Here is a 20,795-nt window from a genome sequence, read left to right as displayed (position 1 = left end):
GCAAGAATACACAGAAGAACTGTACAAAAAAGATCTTCATGACCCAGATAATCACGATGGTGTGATCATTCACTCACCTAGAGCCAGATATCCTGGAATGTGAAGTCAAGTGGGCCTTAGAAAGCATCACTACAAACAAAGCTAGTGGAGGTGATGGAATTCCAGTTGAGCTATTTCAAATCCTGAAAGGTGATGCTGTAAAAGTGCTACACTCAATATGCCAGCAAATTTGGAAAACTCAGCAGTGGCCACAGGACTGGAAGAGGTCAGTTTTCATTCCAATCCCAAAGAAAGGCAATGCCAAAGAATGCTCAAACTACCACACAATTGCATTCATCTCACACGCTAGTAAAGTAATGCTCAAAACTCCAAGCCAGGCTTCAGCAATATGTGAACCGTGAACTTCCTGATGTTCAAGCTGGTTTTAGAAAAGGCAGAGGAACCAGAGATCAAATTGCCAACATCTGCTGGATCATCGAAAAAGCAAGAGAGTTCCATAAAAACATCTATTTCTGCTTTATTGACTATGCCAAAGCCTTTGACTGTGTGGATCACAATCAACTGTGGAAAATTCTGAAAGCGATGGGAATACCAGACCACCTGACCTGCCTCTTGAGAAATCTGTATGCAGGTCAGGAAGCAACAGTTAGAACTGGACATGGAACAACAGACTGGTTCCAAATAGGAAAAGGAGTACATCAAGGCTGTATATTGTCACCCTGCTTATTTAACTTCTATGCAGAGTACATCATGAGAAACGCTGGGCTGGAAGAAGCACAAGCTGGAATCAAGATTGCCGGGAGAAATATCAATAACCTCAGATACGCAGATGACACCACCCTTATGGCAGAAAGTGAAGAGGAACTAAAAAGCCTGTTGAAGGTGAAAGTGAAGAGTAAAAAAGTTGGCTTAAAACTCAATATTCAGAAAACGAAGATCATGGCATCCGGTCCCATCACTTCATGAGAAATAGATGGGGAAACAGTGGGAACAGTGTCAGGCTTTCTTTTTCTGGGCTCCAAAATCACTGCAGATGGTGACTGCAGCCATGAAATTAAAAGATGCTTACTCCTTGGAAGGCAAGTTATGACCAACCTAGATAGCATATTGAAAAGCAGAGACATTACTTTGCCAACAAAGGTCCGTCTAGTCAAGGCTATGGTTTTTCCAGTGGTCATGTATGGATGTGAGAGTTGGACTGTGAAGAACGCTGAGTGCCGAAGAATTGATGCTTTTGAACTGTAGTGTTGGAGAAGACTCTTGAGAGTCCCTTGGACTGCAAGGAGATCCAACCAGTCCATTCTGAAGGAGATCAGCCCTGGGATTTCTCTGGAAGGAATGATGCTAAAGCTGAAACTCCAGTACCTTGCAGCTCATGCGAAGAGTTGACTCATTGGAAAAGACTCTGATGCTGGGAGGGATTGGGGGCAGCAGGAGAAGGGGACGACAGAGGATGAGATGGCTGGATGGCATTACTGACTCGATGGACATGAGTCTGAGTGAACTCCGGGAGTTGGTGATGGACAGGGAGGCCTGGCGTGCTGCGATTCATGGGGTCGCAAAGAGTCAGACACGACTGAGCGACTGAACTGAACTGAACTGAGCCACGATGATAACAGTTATCATTATTAACCTACTCTCTCCATGTTCATTTGTGATTTTTTTTTTCTTTGAGTTCTTGAAACTGGTTCACTTCTTAATAAGTGGACAATTCATGGTGATAAAATCAGAAATTCACAGGTGTTTATGTTTATTATTATCCTTAGAGCCAGCATCAGCTTCTCCACAGGGTCCAACCCATTTTCAAGATGCTTGGGCTTAAAAAAGTCACCAGCACTCAGATCTTCATTGACTGATTCAGTCATTTATTGAAACCTTATTCACTACCTACTGTGGTATCCCTGTTTTACCATGAAGCTTATAGTCTGTAGAGAGATTGGACAGTGCTTTACACGAATTGCAAGACTGAGAGAGAAATGCAGCAGTACAGGAAACTGAGATAGCATGTAGGAAGCAGTGTTACTCTATTGCAGATGGAGTGAAAGCCAGGAAGCCTTCCTGGAGGAGGTGATCTTTAGCTCACTTTTCAAAAGAAAAAGAATATGTCAAGTAGAAAAAGGAAGAAGGAAATTCTGGGCAGAGAGAGTAATAATTGCTAAGTCACAGAAGATGAAAACACATAAGGCTCAATATGTGAATTTAAGTTTTATTCTAAAGACCAACTCTCATTTTATAAAATAAATAGATTGTATTTTATATTCAGATATTATATTGCATCTTCTTTATATCTTGTTCCATAGTCTCAAGCTCTCTGTAATTTTCTTTTTTGGGGTTTATAATTAGGAAAGACAAAGAATTTCAATGAGGAAACACAAGTTGTGAGAAATATAACAGCTTGGAGGGGAAACCCTACAATAATGCATTGTATAATATCTCAATATCACCAACAACCACAAATGATCAAATAAAAGATTAACAAGAAAATCTACTTTCTTTGCTTCCAATTAGAAGATGAAATATGCATTTATCAGAAGACTATTAAAAATGTTTTCTGTTGAATCTACTAGAAAGAGGGGGAAATGAGTTCCTAACTGTAATTAGAACTATCCAGGTTGAGAACATTTGATTTTCCTCATTATTTTATCATCATGTCTTCCCTGCTACCCTCCTCCCAACCCCACCATCTTCACATCTTTATTTCTTTGGACTGTGTTTTGATAATGATTGTGTAGACACTCTACTTTCATTATTTCTCACTAATAGTTACTCAAAGCAACTTTTGTCTGCAATTTTATGGGTAATTATGTTTCTTTAAAAATACTCTTTGTGTTTTTGCTGCTCACTGCCAAATCACAATAGCTGAGAATTATCACTGAAACTCTTTAACATCCCTCCTTTTGCTTCCTAGAAGAGTCTTCCACAATGAATGATACCTATTTTTAAGAAATTTAAGCATCTAAAAGAAAATAAAAATCTTAAAAATTTGGATAAGATAGGCTGTGATTATATTACAAAAAGTCAATTGCTTATAAAGATTCTTCTGAGTGACCTTAAACAAAGAGGAATTTATATATTCACTATCCTATAGTAAAGATTATTAAATACCTTTATATGAAAATGTCTATTATATGAAACTAGGTAACTCTTGCACATATTTCCAAGAGCATGGGTTGATTTTAACCCTGATTTAAGATCCCTTTGGACTCCAGTGACCCCATTTGAGGATAACAAGTGTTCCAGATTTTTCTAGAAAAAAATCATATTAATGAAGAACAATTGCATGAAGGTTTCTTTTAGAAATTATGATCCCCTGGCAATTTACACTGCATATTAAGTATTATGATAGTCACATTGAAAGAAAATATAACATTTTTAAAAGTATTTCTGACTTGAGGAAAATATCTTAATGTATGAGGAGCAGATGTAAATGGTAACCCAACTAAGAAATAACAATTGTTTATTCATTGATTCTCTAGACTGTTAAGCATTCTCCTATTAAACATTTTTTTCCTCCTTTAAAACACTGCAAATAAGACTTACTGCTATTCCTCTCTGCTCTTAGTTTCAATTTACACTTGGATAAGTTACTCATTAATTACATGGCTGCCTGTAAGGGCAAAAGGAAATGAGGTTGATGGAGATGAAATGGAAACAAGACTTCTCAGCATATAAGTTTTAATATTATTTTGATTTTTGAACTCATGTAATTATACTACCATTGAAAAATAAGCTTAAAGTGATAAACCATTCATCATCAATCGAACATTCACCCACTAAAAACATATGTTTTCCCAAAATATGTTTATTTAGCAAACTTATGGAAAGCCTGATCATTCTAGATTGATTCAGCTATCCTTATCGTGATTAAAGAATTATGAAACACTATAATGCTAAAGAACATTTGAAGAACAGTATGAAGCACAAGGGACTTCCCAGGTGGCACCAGTGGTAAAGAATTCACCTGGTAAAGACTCCAGTGCAGGAGATGAAATTTTGATCCCTGGGTCAGGAAGATCTCCTGGAGAAGGAAATGGCAACCCACTCCAGTATTCTTGCCTGGAAAATTCCAAGGACAGAGGAGCCTGGTGGGCTACAGTTCATGGGGTCGCAAAGAGTTGGACACAGCTGAGCCCACACACCACTTCCATGAAGCACAGGAAATGTAGTCAGAGGATCTGGGTACAAGTTCAAGCCACAGCACTGACTCGCATGACCTTGGACCAGTCACATTACTTCCCTGACCTCCACTTTCCTTATCCATGCATTAAAATGATGATAGTATCACTTTTTTATTCACCTCTTGGAGTTCTGTGTATCAGATGAAAAACTGTAAAGTTTCATACTTGTGCTACTTAATATTTTAGATTTTATTCAGTGTTTCCAAGACTTACAGAAAGGTACAAAGTTAGCATTCAGTTCACTGGGAAAAAAGTATTTGGTTTGTTTAATTTCTTTGTTTTCACACAACAAGCAATGAAAGTAAAACTGAGAGTATCTGATTTTGGCAGCCTGGTCAGCAGATGCCAGAATCAATCTAGGGAACATATAACCTACTCTCATAGATCGACTACTTTTTCAGCAAGCAAAATCAATATTTGGGAACTTTAGTTAACTATCATGACTCCTAAAATGCTTTTCAGTGGGGATGAATTTGCTCTGCCACCTGAGGTTCGAGAGAAAATGCAAGGCGTGAACATTTGTTTAGTTCATTCATTCATTCTATAAATATTTATTGACCTCCTACTGTGTGCCAGGCATGGTTCTAGGCCTTGAGGAAACAGAAGTGGTTAAAACAGATAAAACTTGATGCTTTCATGGAGTTTACATTACGGTAGAAAATTAACTGAACTTACAGCTGTTTTTGGTTCTAACCACACAAATATATGCACCTTAATTTAAACAGCCGTTCTCACCTTCTGCTAAAACAGCTTAAAACTGTTTTTTGGTGGCATAATCCTTTATGTGTCCAAGGCCAAACATGAAAAACAAAGAAAGCTGCTCTGGTTGGAATGGGAGTAAAGCCAGGACTCAGCTGTCTCCTCCCATATTCCCTGACCCCTGCTCCTGCAATTCCTTCACTGGACTCTAGGAGTCTTCAGAGAGCATTTGGAGACTCCCATTTATTTCCACATTGGTTCTGTTACTTGAAGAAATCTCTCAAAAAGCTTGTCTCTACAGTCTCCTAAGAGTCTTCTCAAGTTCCTTTCCCCTCTAGATCTGCTTTTCTCTCCACATAATAACCACATTATAGGCTTTCTGATACTTGTAATAATAATGAGAGTTAGCACTTATTGAAGATGTGCTATTTGTCAGGAATTGTACTTAGCATTTTACATGCTTTGGGTCCCTTAATTCTCAAAATCATCCTGTGTCATGGGTGTGAATCCCCATTTTACAGATGAAGAATGATATTCCGAGAGGTAAATTAAATTGTCCAAGAGCACACAGCTGCTAATGGTAGAGTTAGAACTCGAACCCTATCTATTTGATTTCTCAGTAGAAACTCTTAATCACTAATGCTTCCCATATTCTGGGAGGCTCTGGTCCTCTTAGGGATAACTCTAAGCACAGTGTCAAAGCTCTGGTTAGAGCATAAGGGCACAGTGTCTACTATAACGAGCCTGTTGTTGAGGGCTGTGATCTTAGCTGTCATTTATGACTGCTGTCTACATTCTAGTTATTCCACATCCATTTCCTTCAATTCTTCCAGCAACTCTGGGAAGTAAATATGATCATTGCTTTGTAATAGGTGAAGAACTCCAGGCTCAGAAAGGTTGTCAATCACATAAGTCCTCACAGGTACTAAGTGAAGCCCTCTGCCTGCCTTTATGCCAGTCTGGGGCCACAAATATTGTCAGAACTGAACCACAGACCCGAATCTCCAATAGCCTGAAAAGAACAACAACAAATTTAAAAAAGAAAGAGTAATTTTTTTTTTTTTTTAATCCTGGATCTGCTCCCTGGCCAGGGTCTACTCCAAGACAGTCCTGCTTGTCTCTGTTCTCAGTCACATCTGCTTTCTAAACTTCACGATCCCACCCGCCTGTGGGCCCTGCCTGACCTGAACACTCCCATCTCCGTTTCCCCGTCTGGCTTATCTTTTCCCCCTCTCTTCCTCTCTCCCTTCTCTCTCTGGGTATATGGCATTTTCCCTTCTTTGGATTCTCCATGTTCTTTCCATCCCTTGAGATTTTTCTCTCCGACCCTTTTGTCACCATGTGAATCTGGCTCCTCTTCCTCTCTCCTATGACAAGCAATCTAGTGCAGTGGTTGTTCTGGAGTCTTTCTGACTGAGACTGAATCTTGGTTTTACTCTACTGGTTAGCTGTCTGACCTTGGGAGAACAACTTATGTTTTCTGAGTTTCTGCTTCCTCAGTTGTAAATGAGCAAATGGAAAAGGCGATAGAAATGATCTCATAGGTTCTTGAAAAGTTTAAATAAGTTAACACATACAGAGATTTTTGGTTTCCTCAGTGGCTCAATGGTAAAGAATCCACCTGTAATGCAGGAAGTGCAGGAGACGTGGGTTCGATCCCTGGATGGTGAAGATACCTTGGAGGAGGAAATGGCAACCCACTCCAGTTATTCTTCCCAGGAAAATCTCATGGACAGAGGAGCCTGGTGGGCTATAGTCCATGGGGTCACAAAGATTTGGACACCACTGAGTGACTGAACACACACACACATACACACATACATACACACACATACACATATACACACATGTATATAGTGAGTGCTCCATATAGGCTAGTTTTAATTATTCTCTTTCCTGCAATCATCTTCCTTTTTCTCTCATCAATATTTTCTTATACTTTAGTTGAAATTAAAAAGTGAAAAGTTTATGTAAAATAGATACATTAATTCATTGGCATCATTAAATTTTTTTGTTTGGTCTACATTTATTAAATGCCTACTATGAGCTAGGCACTGTGCTAGGGACCAGGGATATAACAATGAATGAAATATGCTTTATCTTGAGGGGTTTACTCGTCTTGTGACTAGTCAAAAATGCTTTCCCACTGCTAAGCCAACTGAGACAAAGAAGTAGAAGATATGCCACTGCTACATTGTTTGTGATATCAAAAGATTAAAATGATCAAATGCCCACCAATATGGGACTGGTTAAATGGGACTTGGACAAATTCATACCTACTTATCCTTGAGAGTAAAGAAAATATTGTTTGGGGGAGATGCTTCCTTCTTAACCCTCTCTCTAGTTTTTTGTTGGTCTGGGTTTGATCTGGCTTAGTGTACTCTAGGCCTTCCCAGGTGGTGCTAGTTGTCAAGAAATTGTCTGCCAACGCAGGGGACATAAGAGAGGTGGGTTCGATCCCTGGGTTGGGAAGATACTGGGAGGAGGGCATGGCAACTTACTCCGGTATTCTTGCCTGAGAATCCCATGGATAGAGGAGCCTGGAGGGCTACAGTCCACAGGGTCACAAAGAGTCAGATACAATTGAGTGACTGAGTATGCACACACATACTGTACTCTAAGGACATACTTGAGTTTCTAGACTCCAAGAGTCTAGATCCAAGTTCTTCTCTTTTTCTAAAGTGACCACCTTATTAGCTTGTCTAATGCTAATGCTAAGTCACTTCAGTCGTGTCCGACTCTGTGCGACCCCAGAGACGGCAGCCCACCAGGCTCCCCCGTCCCTGGGACTCTCCAGGCAAGAACACTGGAGTGGGTTGCCATTTCCTTCTCCAATGCATGAAAGTGAAAAGTGAAAGGGAAGTCGCTCAGTCGTGTCCGACTCTTAGAGACCCCATGGACTGCAGCCTACCAGGCTCCATAAGCTAATATAATAGTAATATAATCACTAGTGTGATTTTACTTGGCCTCTGTAGGTACATTAGGGAAAGGGCCATGTCTGTTTTGCTCATCATTCTAGCTCTAGCATTCAGGGCAGCGTGTCACTCATCAGAAGCATTTAATAAACATTAGCTGGATAAAAACTGGATGAATGAATTTTTGTTTTGTTATTCCTTAATTTTTGTAATGCATCAGCAGTTCTTTATTAAGAAAGCAAATTATCCTTAGCAGTGGAAACATGATATGAGGAAATGCAAAGAGGGAATAAGAGAAGATTATTTTGAACCAAAGCACAATTTGGATACTTTTGCCTTCTACAGACTTAGTCAATGAGTCTACCAGGAATCTTATTTGGATTAGGAACCTATACAGCACAGTAAAGATGTATATTTTGTATTTCCTAGGCTTGTTTTTGTTCCATGCTGAAGTTGCTATTACTTGCGATTCTGAGAATTTAAACCGTTCTATTTCAGTTTTCTGTGCACTTGATTTCCTGAAATTGATTTTTTTTCATATTACTTTCTTTCAACCTCAATAAATCTGTTTGTAGGCTTAGTAATTACAATTTAATTTATTAAGTGGACAAGATTTAGGCTACAATGAGTCTATAAACAAAGAGACCATGTATAATAAGTTGTTCATCTTGGAAGCAGCCACAAGCAATAAGTGCTTCCACTTGAATTACACTTAAAACTATTATTGGAGGGTTCAAATCCTATTAAACACAGAAAGAGAAATTTCCGTAGATACAGATCTTTTCCCTTCCCACAAGTGGATGAAAGCAGAATATCCATGTTTTAAAATATGTGGAATAAGAGAACATTTAGAAATTAACTGCTTGTAATTATTATTCTTAGACGACAAGTTTTAATTAGAAGACACAGTAAACTAACTTTTACAGGAGCTCAGCTGGAAAGAGTCTTAAAAATAATCTCTCTAACCATCTTAATTAACAAGCAAGAGAATCAATGTTCAGAAGAGTGATGTGGCTTAAACGTGGTCAATAAAGCATTGGCTGCAGAGTCAGGGAAAGGAGAACAAAGCTGTATTTTTATATTTGAGGACTGGCTTAAATAAGGGGATAGTCAAAAAGATGTGGGGGTGAACTAGATGGGAACCCAGAATACTGAGTTAAGAGGTATTTTAAATCTGTTTTGATTTATTTTCCTTTTGATGGAGTTAAGTTAGTAAGTATTTTAAATCTGTCTTGGTTTATATTCTTCTTTTCATCTCTGTGGAGACAGTTACCTAACATCCTGAAATTTCTTAGCAAATGGGAGGGTTATCTAACAATGATTTGTGCGCACTCTGCATTATTTGTATACTGAAGAATGGGATTAAGACTCTTCATTTCCATGTATTCGAGCTGGATGTTTCTAAAGATGAATAAGGATCTTAGAGATGTTTCTGGGTTGTCAAAATGTCTCCAGCACAAGGATATACTTAGTCTCTTTCAGTACTAAGGAGTGAATGCTTTATGTTACCAGATGCCAAGGGATCTGCAAAATCATATAAAATCATTATATAGGTGGATTATATAGATGGATACAAGGATTGATATATTTAATTATGGAATGAGAGTTGCTATGGAGATGGGAAGAGGGATGATACAGTGCGAGTAAGCATGACATATAATTATCTTTGTAAAGATTTTTAATCCCTTTGAAATGATTTTGGGATATTGTATTCCCAGGATAGAGAATGAGGTCAAGAGAGTTTTCTAAGAGTAGGAAATGGTATCTCCCTTTGTCGTCATTACATTTCTCTAGGTCCAAACTGGTGTATGGACAAGACAGAGGGATTCAGCATTGTTAATCATTAAAGTATCTGGAGAGAACCTTCTAGTGAATCTGTAGACTCAATTTCCAGGAATCATCTTTTTGGTCATATTTTATAATTCTATGTGTTAGATGGAGGCTGAGGAGAAAACGAAAGCAACTAGGAGAAGGCTAGAAAACGGATGCATTGAGGAAACATCCTGGAGATTTCCAGTTGCAGGAGGTGGTGGTATCCTTTAGTGGATGTATACGTATATGAGAAAGAGCTGAAGAGAAAGACGTGGCTAAGAAGCACAGATTCTAGAGTCACATGACGTTTTGTTTCCTAATATTTTGGTAAAAATTAGAACATACCAACCAGATTAACTAAAACAGATTTCATGTATCATACTTGGAGAAATCGGATGTGGCAATAGACTAAGGATGAACTGATTGATGATGGAAAGATGGATGGATCGATAAAGGGGGCTCCAGGAAGAATTTAGGATGAGAAAGAGGAAAATCATAATATAGTTAATCTATGTATTGAACTAGCAATATTTCCAAATTGGTGGTTATTTTTTAAATTAACAATAATTGTTTATACTTTTAACACACATGCACACATACACACACACATATACATACATAATTTAACTGTGATACATGAACAATAGCAATTAACAACAGTAAACTAGAAAGGAAAGGAAAGTTGTATACATAAGAAATCCCTGAGATGCCATGAGAATTTAAAAAAAATTCCTTTATGTCCTTTTGATCATAATGGCTTATCGGATGATTTCTTGGGCTATTTAAGCCATCTGTCCTCATGAGCTATTATAGAGATTAAAAGAATTAAGGAATTTACTAGCTGCTCAGCCTTAGTAGCTATGACAGCTTTTAAGATATTGAACTGCTTTCTTATCTAGAGGCTGACTAAGCTTCAGCTCCCCTACCTGTGAAACGAAGAAACTGGACAAGATAGTCCTAAAGGATTCCTCCAACTCTTAATTTCTGTTTCTCAAGGATTCTGGTTAAACCACACAGAATGCATCAAGTTAGCTAGACTGTGCATTCATTTCTTCTTAAATCATGCAAAAAATGGAAAAGGGTGTTATGTTAGTGACAAAATGTTCAAGTAATGGAATTTATGCTTCTATATCACCCAAGGTCATTTAAAAAAAATCTAGAATATAATAACTGGAGAGTTATTCTGATAAATACCTTACCCATCCTAACTTTTCCTTTTTGTAGGTAAGAAAACTGAGACTCATAAAGATGAATAACCACCACAAGGTCACACAGCTGGAGTTAGGGCTGGAATCAGAATACTGGCCTCGTTGCAGTCAAGTCAAGAATCCCACACGGTAATTTTCACTCTAAGGCTCATCTTGAATTTTTCCTAATGATGCTGGTGCAATTTCTGATCAAGACCCACAGCTGGACCTTATGAATCTTGCCTGGGCATTTAAGATGCAGTTATTTGCACTGAGAAAATATTTTGATATGCCACAGCTGCTCATTCATATGCATAAATCTACATAGACACTGGTTTAAATAAAGAAATGTAGCTTACACTGCAAGTAAGCTTCTTGAGTGTTGCAAATACTCTCCTTTCTGAGAACCTTAACGTGTAGAAGTTGCCGATAGTCCTCCAAGGTTAAATTGCCTATTAATTTCAAGCTTTCATCATGTGTTTGATCTTAAAGAGAAATGCACTATAGTCTCCAATTCTGGTTTAAGCTTGATGACTTAATTCAGAGTGGTTACTTTGAAGATCAAAGTTTCACTTTATGTTAAAAAAGAATATATACTTCCCTGCCCCACCGTGCATGAGCTACATAATTTAAAAGAAGTAAAAAAGATTCTTTAAATTAATTTCTGTTTTAAAAATAGTAAGTTACTCAAAGAAAATTTACAGTGATGGCTGAATAAATCTTTGGCTCACCAAGCCATCAGGATGGGATTCAATCTTCCCTTTTCCCGACTCAGTGCTTCTTTAATTCACTTGCAGGAGAGGCCATGAGGCAAAAGAATGAAGCCTGAACAGGTTCACTGTGCCACTGGCTGAGGAATTCTAGCAAGATTCAGGAACTAGGTTGATAATCTGTATTTAGAAGGGAGGGATTGGCAAAATAGAGGTGACACATGAACTTCTTACACCCCCTGAAGCTTGATCTGTTTCTAGTAAAACCACTGAGATATGACCGACCGTTGAGCGACACGTGTCAGAAACCACACCTCGTGATGTCTCCTTCTGTGACTTTGCCCAGTACTCCTGGTAGGAGTCCCACCCAATAGTGTCAAGTGGCAACTTTTGCAGAGTCCCTAGGTATTCTAGAGCAGTGCTTCTCAAAGCTTAGTGTTTGTACACTAATAACCTGTGGATCTTGATAAAATGCCGATTCGTATTTAGTTAGCTTGGGTTGCAACTCAAGATTGTGCCTTACTAACAAGCTCTCAGTTTCTATCTACGCTGCTGGTTCACAGATCATATTTGGTAGACCAAGACTCAAAAGTAACTCCTCTCTTCCCGAAGCTTCCTACATGGCTCATTTCATCACTTCTTTTAGTCTCTGCTGTAATACCTTAATAGCAAGAAGACCTTCCCTACCCACCATATATTTCTCTGTCACTATCAGCCTTACTCTTATTTCTATTTATTTATACTACTTATCACCTTCTGACAAATTTTATATTTATTTGAAAGGGCCACTTTGGTTTACTGATATATCATTTTCCAAGAATGTCAACTGAGGCATAGTAAGTGTTCAGAAAAAAAAAAAAAAATCTATTAACTGAATGAATATGGCCACTCTGCCACAGTCCCATAAACCAGACCACATTTATGAGCGTCCAGGCAATAATTAACTCTGTTCTTTGGGATTTTCCTTTAGGAGCTCAGATTATTCTGTTAAAGAATAAAAGGCTGAGGAAACCAGGCTACTGGCTACTGAAGTCTCTGCTCACTGGTGGGGACCACCATTGACTTCCTCCTTCCTACTTTCAGGCCGTTCTGAAGCCCTTGTAATGTCCCCAGCAATGCTCTGAGTAGCCAAATTAAAGACAAGGGGATATTGGTGGCTTTCATGGGAAGAGCTTGGCAATTAATTGTCTCTACTTTGTGCTTTATCCAACAATTTATATTGTTCATTTGATTCTCCTAGTGAATATCTGGTGGTTTATTATTTCAACCTCAGTCAGTAACCTCACACTAAATATAGGTGCTATTATATCAGCGGGAAGGCAATAAATGCTATAAAGGTTTGCCCCAATCTGACCCAGGGGCATGCTATATTAGATTCTTTGTGACAAATGTATAATTAGGTTGTAATCAATTCCTCTTTTATTCATCAATGGTATTAAAGTTGTGTTACCAAGCTCTAAAAAATGTGAGTGCTTTAATTATCTTTTCTTTGTTCTATATTACAGACCAACAGCTGTAGATTTTCTGCAGTACAGGATAAAGAGAGTTTATCCACTCAGGTTGCTAAATGTTTTGTAACAAAAAAACAAAAAGCACCACCTAAAAACAGCATCAACAGCAAATGTCCAATCTAGGGATTCGTTTACCACTGCTGCATCTAATATCAAAATCCCAGGACATTCATTCAATATTCACTCTGGAAATATTTCTTAAACATCTGTTATTAATATTTTCCCACACACTAAAGATATTATATTATACTTCTAAAACAAGTGGAGACACATTTGATAACTCTTTAATAAAGCATAGTCAAATTCATATTGAGCATTATTAACCTGGGAGATACAATGGGTGGTAGAAGGTTCCTTGCCCTCCAGAAGCTCCCTTGAGTGGAGGAACGTGCAAATTCCACAAGGGACATAGCAGGTGTCTGAATGTAAGTCTAGGGAACTCAGAGAAAGAGAAAATCAACAAGAGCTCAGAGAAAACTCAACATTGATTCAGCAGACTAAAGATGGCTTTGTAGTGGAACTGGCATCTAGGGCCTTCAAGATGAGCAGGAATACTACCGGTTGAAGAGGAGAAAAGGGAATTCCAGGCAGAGAAACCCACAGGAGCAAAGGCCCATAAACATTACAGTCCAGGACCTAGGTCAGGGACATGGAGCAGTCCTGTGAAGCAGAGGGACAGTGAAAAAGGATGATGCTGGTCAGTGGTAGTGGGGAAGAGGGCATGGAGATGGCTGTGATCATATTGTGAAAGGTGAGGAGTTGGGTACAGGCATCTTGGGGTGATATCATTTAGAATGGTGATTCTGAAAGCAATGAGGAAGATGACAGAGAAGGGTAAGGAAATGTGTGTGTGTGTCTCTGTGTGTGTAGGGTGGTAGGGGCATTATGTTTCTTTTTTCCAAATAATGTTGGAGTAATTTCGTTAATTGTGTATAGGTAACAAATTTTTTATAAGAATTAATTTCTCATATTGCTTAAGTAAAATTTTTTCTGAAGTATCAGATACATGATGCTTTAAAAAAAGGATTATTACTAGGAAGGTAATACATGCTAATTTCAAAGCAAGCATGTGAAACAAATTGGATAAAAAGAAAGGTGGTAGAAATGAATCACAGTCATACCACTGGAAGAAAACATTGTATATGACTCTTTAAATTTGGCTTTAATTCTACCACCTAGAACTGCTGCTACTGCTGCTAAGTCGCTTCAGTCGTGTCTGACTCTGCGTGACCCCATACTCGGCAGCTCACCAGGCTCCCCTGTCCCTGGGATTCTCCAGGCAAGAACACTGGAGTGGGTTGCCATTTCCTTCTCCAATGCATGAAAGTGAAAAGTGAAAGGGAAGTCGCTCAGTCGTGTCCAACTCTTAGTGACCCCATGGACTGTAGCCTACCAGGCTCCCCTGTCCCTGGAATTCTCCAGGCAAGAACACTGAAGTGGGTTGCCATTTCCTTCTCCAATGCATGAAAGTGAAAAGTGAAAGGGAAGTCGCTCAGTTGTGTCTGACTCTTAGCGACCCCATGGACTGCAGCCTATCAGGCTACTCCATCCATGGGATTTTCCAGGCAAGAGTACTGGAGTGGGATGCCATCGCCTTCTTCAATCACCTAGAACTAGACATTGAATAATATTGATGATGGATAGAGTAATTCACACAACTGGGACCAAGCTCATTTTAAGCAAAAGTAAGTATAACAACTTGGGCCTTACCCTGTGCAGTGAAAATTGCCAAGGAAGACATTTATTGTTATGTTATGATAATTATAAATTATTTATCATTATTTCAAAAACTGTGCTAAGTACTATGAAATATGCAGTTGGAAATGGTTTTATATTTTGCATAACACACTTGTTTAGCACATTTTCTGCTTTGAAGCAAAAATGAAAAAATAAAAGAAGTAAAAATGAATCCCTTCAATCTTCAGTTACTGTTAAGTGAAAACTCAAGTACTGAAGAACGGCAAACTTTTATTCATTAGTTCAACAACTTTGGAAGAAATACCCATTATTTGTACAGTACTGAAAAATTTATCTACAAACAAAATATAGGTTTTGCTGTCTGCAACACTTTGGTCTCACAGTCATAGGTAGGTATTTTCTCTCCCTGCTCTCTGGAATAGAATGCCCACCCGTTTTCTCAAAGTCTGTTTCCATCTTCCCGTTTTCGTGAAGCACTCTTGTGCTGTTCTGGCTCCTGCACGTTTACTCCTGTGACATTCCATAATTCTTAGAGATGGTACCATGATAATGCAGTTTCAGTCATCTGTTACCAGGAACTGATCTCTATTAAATGTATCTAAGTTTTTCTCTCCTGAATAAGATAAAAAAAATTTTTTTTCTTAAAAACAAAGAACTGGGATGAGGGTAAAAGTGGAATTTTCTGAATATTTAGCAAGGTATCTAGAGTTTTCCTGATAAAATGATTTGAATATAAGTGAAAAACATATTCCCTGAAAGCCTGATTCTTGACTGTATCACAAGAGATGTCAATAAAATCAGTCTTAGCATGGATACCTTGCAATACTGATGCAAATGAAGGGGACTTGGTGATAATTTCCTAATGGAATCTCATGGCATATTCTTCTTTTCAATTGTAATTTTAAAGTTAAATTGTTCATTATTTTTTAAATATGTTGTATAATTTAGATGTCCCTAACTGACCTGAACAACAATCCAATCAGATTTCCATTTCAAAAAATAGTTAAATTAAGGTTCAGTTACCCATTAAATTTGCAAAGGGAGAAAAATGATTGCTTATTGTTGCATTACCACATTTCCAACTGATTTAAAGCTGTGACAAATTAGAATGCAGTTAGACTATTAAAATAGGCAAGTCATTCTGTGAATTTGATTTGTTCTTTGGCATTTTGAAATACTAAGCTTGTTGTTGTTATTTGCAGATTTCTTTAGAAGCACTTTAAAAATCGATTTATGTGATTTATAAGACATGTTTTGAACAGGCATCTTGATAAAGTACAGCACAGTATCCAAAGTGAGTTTATTGCTTAAAGGAAACAAAGCTGTAAGGAAGCTTAGGATGAAGATTTATGCTGATAGAACTAGGACATGCTTATCTTTTACTGTAACTTTTAAAGCTTGGAATCATTCTGTTTAAGGTTATTTGAATGACTGTCTTCACCATCAAGAGTTTCTAATTGATGTAACTATAGTTTGGACCATCTTATCAATCTGAAGAATTGAGATGAAAATTTTCAGGGATATTTATGTCTTGTGTCAGATCATACAGTTTGAGACAAAGAAAACAGCTCTCAGTAAAATGGAAGAATCTCACGAACAAGTTCTTAATCTATATGAAGTAGAATTTGTTCATCAAATTGTATTAATCCAGATCTTTTCATTTTCTGTTTTACAATGGAGCTGTTTTACTTTGGAGTTGTTTATTCCTATTAGAAGACATATCTACTAAATTTTAAGAAGTAGAAAAACTTCTCAAAACTGTCTAAAAAGAACACGTTTCCTTGTTGATGTTATCTTCCATCTTTGACAAACACAAATCCCCTCTTCCCAGGTGGCTCTCTGGCCATATCTGTGCGAGGCCAATAGAAGAAAGCAATCAATATTTTTTGGGGTGGGGGGTATAACTTAACTGCAAACTCTAAAGTCAGGCAAAGTGGAAGCAACGTATCAAAATGCATAATGGCAGTTTTCTTTATTCTCTTGTAAAACATGTGGTTGGCCACCATTAATGGTAAAATCTAAGATGTCACAGGAAAGACACAAACCTCAATCTTCCAAACATCAATAGAACAACTGATGCTAAGAAATAGTCATTTGAAAAGGCCAAATAAGCCTCTTCATGCACAAAGGCTCTTTCTTGAATGTGCCTTGTACTTTCACGTTCGCCTGTTAAATTCTCCTCTCTGCTAGCCATGTGAACCAAAAACAGTTAACTATGTTTCTTGAAAATAGAACCATATTCCTCTGTTTTTCTGTACAAAGCTAGTCCACAGTGATATATGTAACTATATTTCATTAACGAAAGAGAAATTTATGTGTATATATATTTGCTAATTTGCTAAGAAATCAACTCCACAATGGGTAACATCCCAATTGTCTCACTGAGCCTCATTCTGATCACAGAAACAGATGTTGAAACAAATTAAAAAAAACAGGGTTTGCTAATCCAATTTAGAATATTTTATCAAGTCTTAGTTGGCTAATTCAACTCAAGATATCTCACCAAGTCTTAGGGTTTATAGTGATGTATTCCAAAACAAGGGAAATAGCAGAAAAGGCAAAAATAAAATAAAATTCCACATCAAGGACATCTAAAAACCCTGTTAGTGTTAATAAAAATAAGTCATTGCCACAGGAGAGAAAATGGTCTACTGATCATGGTCTATTTCTATAGATAAGATCTCTCCCCTTGCTTCCTAAATCTTAACTGTTTTTATAGTATCCATTGCTGACCAAAAGTGTATACCAGGTAAGACTGTAAATGAAATAAAGTTAATGCTAGTTGTTATTTGTTTGAATTCGTATTTGCAAACAGGCCTTTATAACTATTAGATTTTTTCCTTGGAAGATTAAGAGTAACAAAACCTCATGTTCTTTCGACATGAATCACCAATTTTTCACCATAGATTGTTTATAAAAATCTTGTTGGTAGTAACTAGTTAATATCAGTGATCAGAAATGTGGTCACCCATTCACACAGAAACACATCAGAACATTCTAAGTTTGAATTCTCACTGACCTTCAGGTTGATATTGTGCTATAATCGTCACCGTCTGTCCAGCCCCCTTCAGCGCTGCAGCAGCCTGTTCATGGGATGCTCCACGAAGGTCAATGCCGTTCACCTGAAAGAGAGGAAGCCAGAGAATTTTGGCACTTTGTAAGGCATGTTATTCTGATGTGTGCTCTGTTGCTCAGTCGTGTCTGACTCTTTGCGACCCCATGGACAGTAGCCCGCCAGGCTCCTCTGTCCACCGTATTTTCCAGGATAGATTACTACAGCAGGTTGTCATTTCCTACTCCAGAGGATCCTCCCAATCCAGGTAGGCAGAGGGAAAAAATTTCCCCAGAGAGGCTGTTTAAGATGATGTTACCTGCCTCAAAACCCTTCATGTCCTACCCAGGCATTGGAATGCTAACTTAGCAAATTTCCTGCTCTTGATAACTTTAGTTAGCAGAGATGTGGAATTCTACCCAGGGCGTTTGTACCATGGTCTGAGTGGGTTGAAAGTTTTGTCCACCTAACTCCATTAAGATTTTAGTGTGTGCATTTAATATGCTTCTATGAGTTTTGTGGATTTCTGGGATAGATAGGAGCCTTCAAAATTAGAAGGAAAATGGGTTAATAAAGAAAGATACATGTAATATATGTAGACAAGTATGTGCTGACAGAATAATATATTCATATGAGATTCTGGGGGAGACTGTGTGGAATGGGGCTGGCCGCCTGCCAAATCCCCCCGTTTGGTTATATGCCTCATCCTGTCATCCTGAGCCTGGTTAGACAGCTCTGAGCCTTGTTCCAGAATAAACTCAACTGTCCCATTTCTTACGTATGATCCCAGAATGAATTGTGACAAAATGAAATAGAGAATTCCGGGAGTTTATGTTGCTCTTACTAACTCCCATTTTGGGACCCATGCCAAAAGAGAAACAGAGCATTTGAAAAATAAGCACAAAACTCTGCTGAGAGGGGAAAAAAAAATCACTCAAGTCAAATTTAATGAGAGGCAGAAGCTAAAATCTTTCTTGAATCAATTCAGTCTAAGCCAACACAATATAATTACTAAGTGCTTTCCAACGTCAGGGCTCTGTGACTGCCCCGATAGGGGGACGGAGGATGGGAAACAAAGGTGAACAAGACAAGCCCCTAAGAAGCTTTTCTTCTTCAACTGAACACACGGTAAGTCCAGTTTTCTAACCTACCCAGCTGATATTAAAATTCTGTTTCCTTTAACTTATAGGGAAGATGGCTAGGGACCATGAAGAAGAATAAAAGAACTGCTCGGCCCATGTACACATAAAATAGAGAATGTTTTCACTTCTCATCAGTCTTCTTTGACAATGAAGGGGTCATGACTGGGGGGTGGCCACTGTGTTTCCCTATCAGGCCTGGAACATCTGTAATCTTTAATCTCACATGCTGGTCTTCTCATAATAACTTTGTTAAAGTCTCCTTACTCACTTTTACAAATTGCCTGGTTTTCTATTCTGGCGAAAGCATTGATTGGCTTTCTGTGCTTACTGAGAGCATCATTGACGCGGTTACACTGGGAAGTGTATTGAGTGAGACTGGGCCTGGCTGGACCATTCTCCTCTAGCTGACGGACTGTCATTATCACCCCTCTGAGCCTCAATTCTCACCTGCTTCACGGGGAAGGGACTGTGAGGCTCAAGCCTCTCTGAACCATAAAATTTCAGATTTAATCCTTATATAATGACATTCATTTCAGAGACTGTCCAGGCATTGATGAGTCAGAAGTATTAACTCAGATAGCTGAAAGAGAAAAAGTAATCTGATCTTGGCTCCTACCTACAGGAATCGGAATGTACAAGCTTCAAGGGCCAAATGATCTCTTCTTTTGTCAAACAATTAGGGTTAACTTTTTATTAAAAAATAATATATGATCATGGTAATGAATTCTTATATTTTAGAAAGGTATAAAAAGAAAAGTGAAAAGTCCCCTCACCATTTTCATTTCCAGAGGTAACAACTGTTAGCAGCTTCTTGTGTATGCTTTTTAGAAATCTGCTATATGCATGTGCAAGTGTGTGGCTTTAACTCTATTTGGTTTTGTCTAGGTTTTAATTGGAGAAGGCAATGGCACCCCACTCCAGTACTCTTGCCTGGAGAATCCCATGGACAGAGGAGCCTGGAGGGCTGCAGTCCATGGGGTCGCTGTGAGTCGGACACGACTGATCGACTTCACTTTCACTTTTCACTTTCATGCACTGGAGAAGGAAATGGCAACCCACTCCAGTGTTCTTGCCTGGAGAATCCCAGGGACGGAGGAGCCTGGTGGGCTGCTGTCTATGGGGTCACACAGAGTCGGACACGACTGAAGCGACTTAGCAGCAGCAGCAGCAGCAGGTTTTAATACATTATTGACTTTCTGTTTAAATGGACAGGATCATATTAAATATATAATTCTATAACTTGTTTTTGTTTAGTTTTTCATTTAACAATATATCTTGGACATCACTCATATCAGTTCATATTGTCTTACCTTTAAGTGGGAGCCTGTATGCCATGATGTGGATGTACCAGTAATTTTTTAGTAGGATCCCTACTGGGGTGGCTAAGGCTGTGTCTAGCTTTTTGCTACTACAAATACTTAGGAAGGTGTTTCCGAAGGATAAATACCTGGAAATACACTTTCTAAGCTAAAAGGTATATGCATTATTTGTTTCTTTTAGTTTGCTCTTGTATACTTAAAAAATATGTATTTACTAAGCAAACAGAAACTAATAATGAAGAAAACACAAACAGGCCATAATCTCATTGGCCAGATAATGTATTGAAATGAAATATATAATTAATATTTTACAGTCAGCCCTTCATATCTGTGGGTTGTGCACTGGCAAATTCAACTCACCTCAGATTGAAAATATTTTTAAAAATTTCCAGAAAGTTCCAAAGAGCAAAACTTGAATTTGCTATATACCTGGCAACTATTTACATTGTATTAGGTTTCATAAGTAATCTGCTGCTGCTGCTGCTAAGTCACTTCAGTTGTGTCCGACTCTGTGCGACCCCATAGATGGCAGCCCACCAGGCTCCCCCATCCCTGGGATTCTCCAGGCAAGA

General features: G+C 38.3%; 1 protein-coding gene and 1 long non-coding RNA gene across 18 annotated transcripts in view; one reads left to right on the top strand and one right to left on the bottom strand.

Moving 5' to 3' along the window:
* Positions 1–11,135, top strand: part of LOC133241055 (uncharacterized) — a 57,696-nt gene extending 46,561 nt beyond the window's left edge. Inside the window, exon 5 of the long non-coding RNA XR_009734494.1 lies at positions 10,829–11,135. This is a non-coding gene — a long non-coding RNA (uncharacterized LOC133241055). The remainder of the gene's footprint in view (positions 1–10,828) is intronic.
* The window catches only part of DLG2 (discs large MAGUK scaffold protein 2), a 2,330,119-nt gene that overhangs the window by 324,423 nt on the left and 1,984,901 nt on the right, over positions 1–20,795 (bottom strand). For all 17 annotated transcript variants that reach the window (XM_061406089.1, XM_061406091.1, XM_061406093.1 and 14 more), the window contains one exon: positions 17,730–17,832. In XM_061406089.1, the coding sequence (XP_061262073.1) occupies positions 17,730–17,832 (103 nt within the window). The remainder of the gene's footprint in view (positions 1–17,729; positions 17,833–20,795) is intronic.

The sequence above is a fragment of the Bos javanicus genome, chromosome 29 (genome assembly GCF_032452875.1).
Source record: "Bos javanicus breed banteng chromosome 29, ARS-OSU_banteng_1.0, whole genome shotgun sequence".
NCBI classification, from domain to species: Eukaryota; Metazoa; Chordata; class Mammalia; order Artiodactyla; family Bovidae; genus Bos; species Bos javanicus.
Note: the sequence above shows the minus strand (reverse complement) of the source record. Positions and strands in the feature narration are given on the sequence as shown.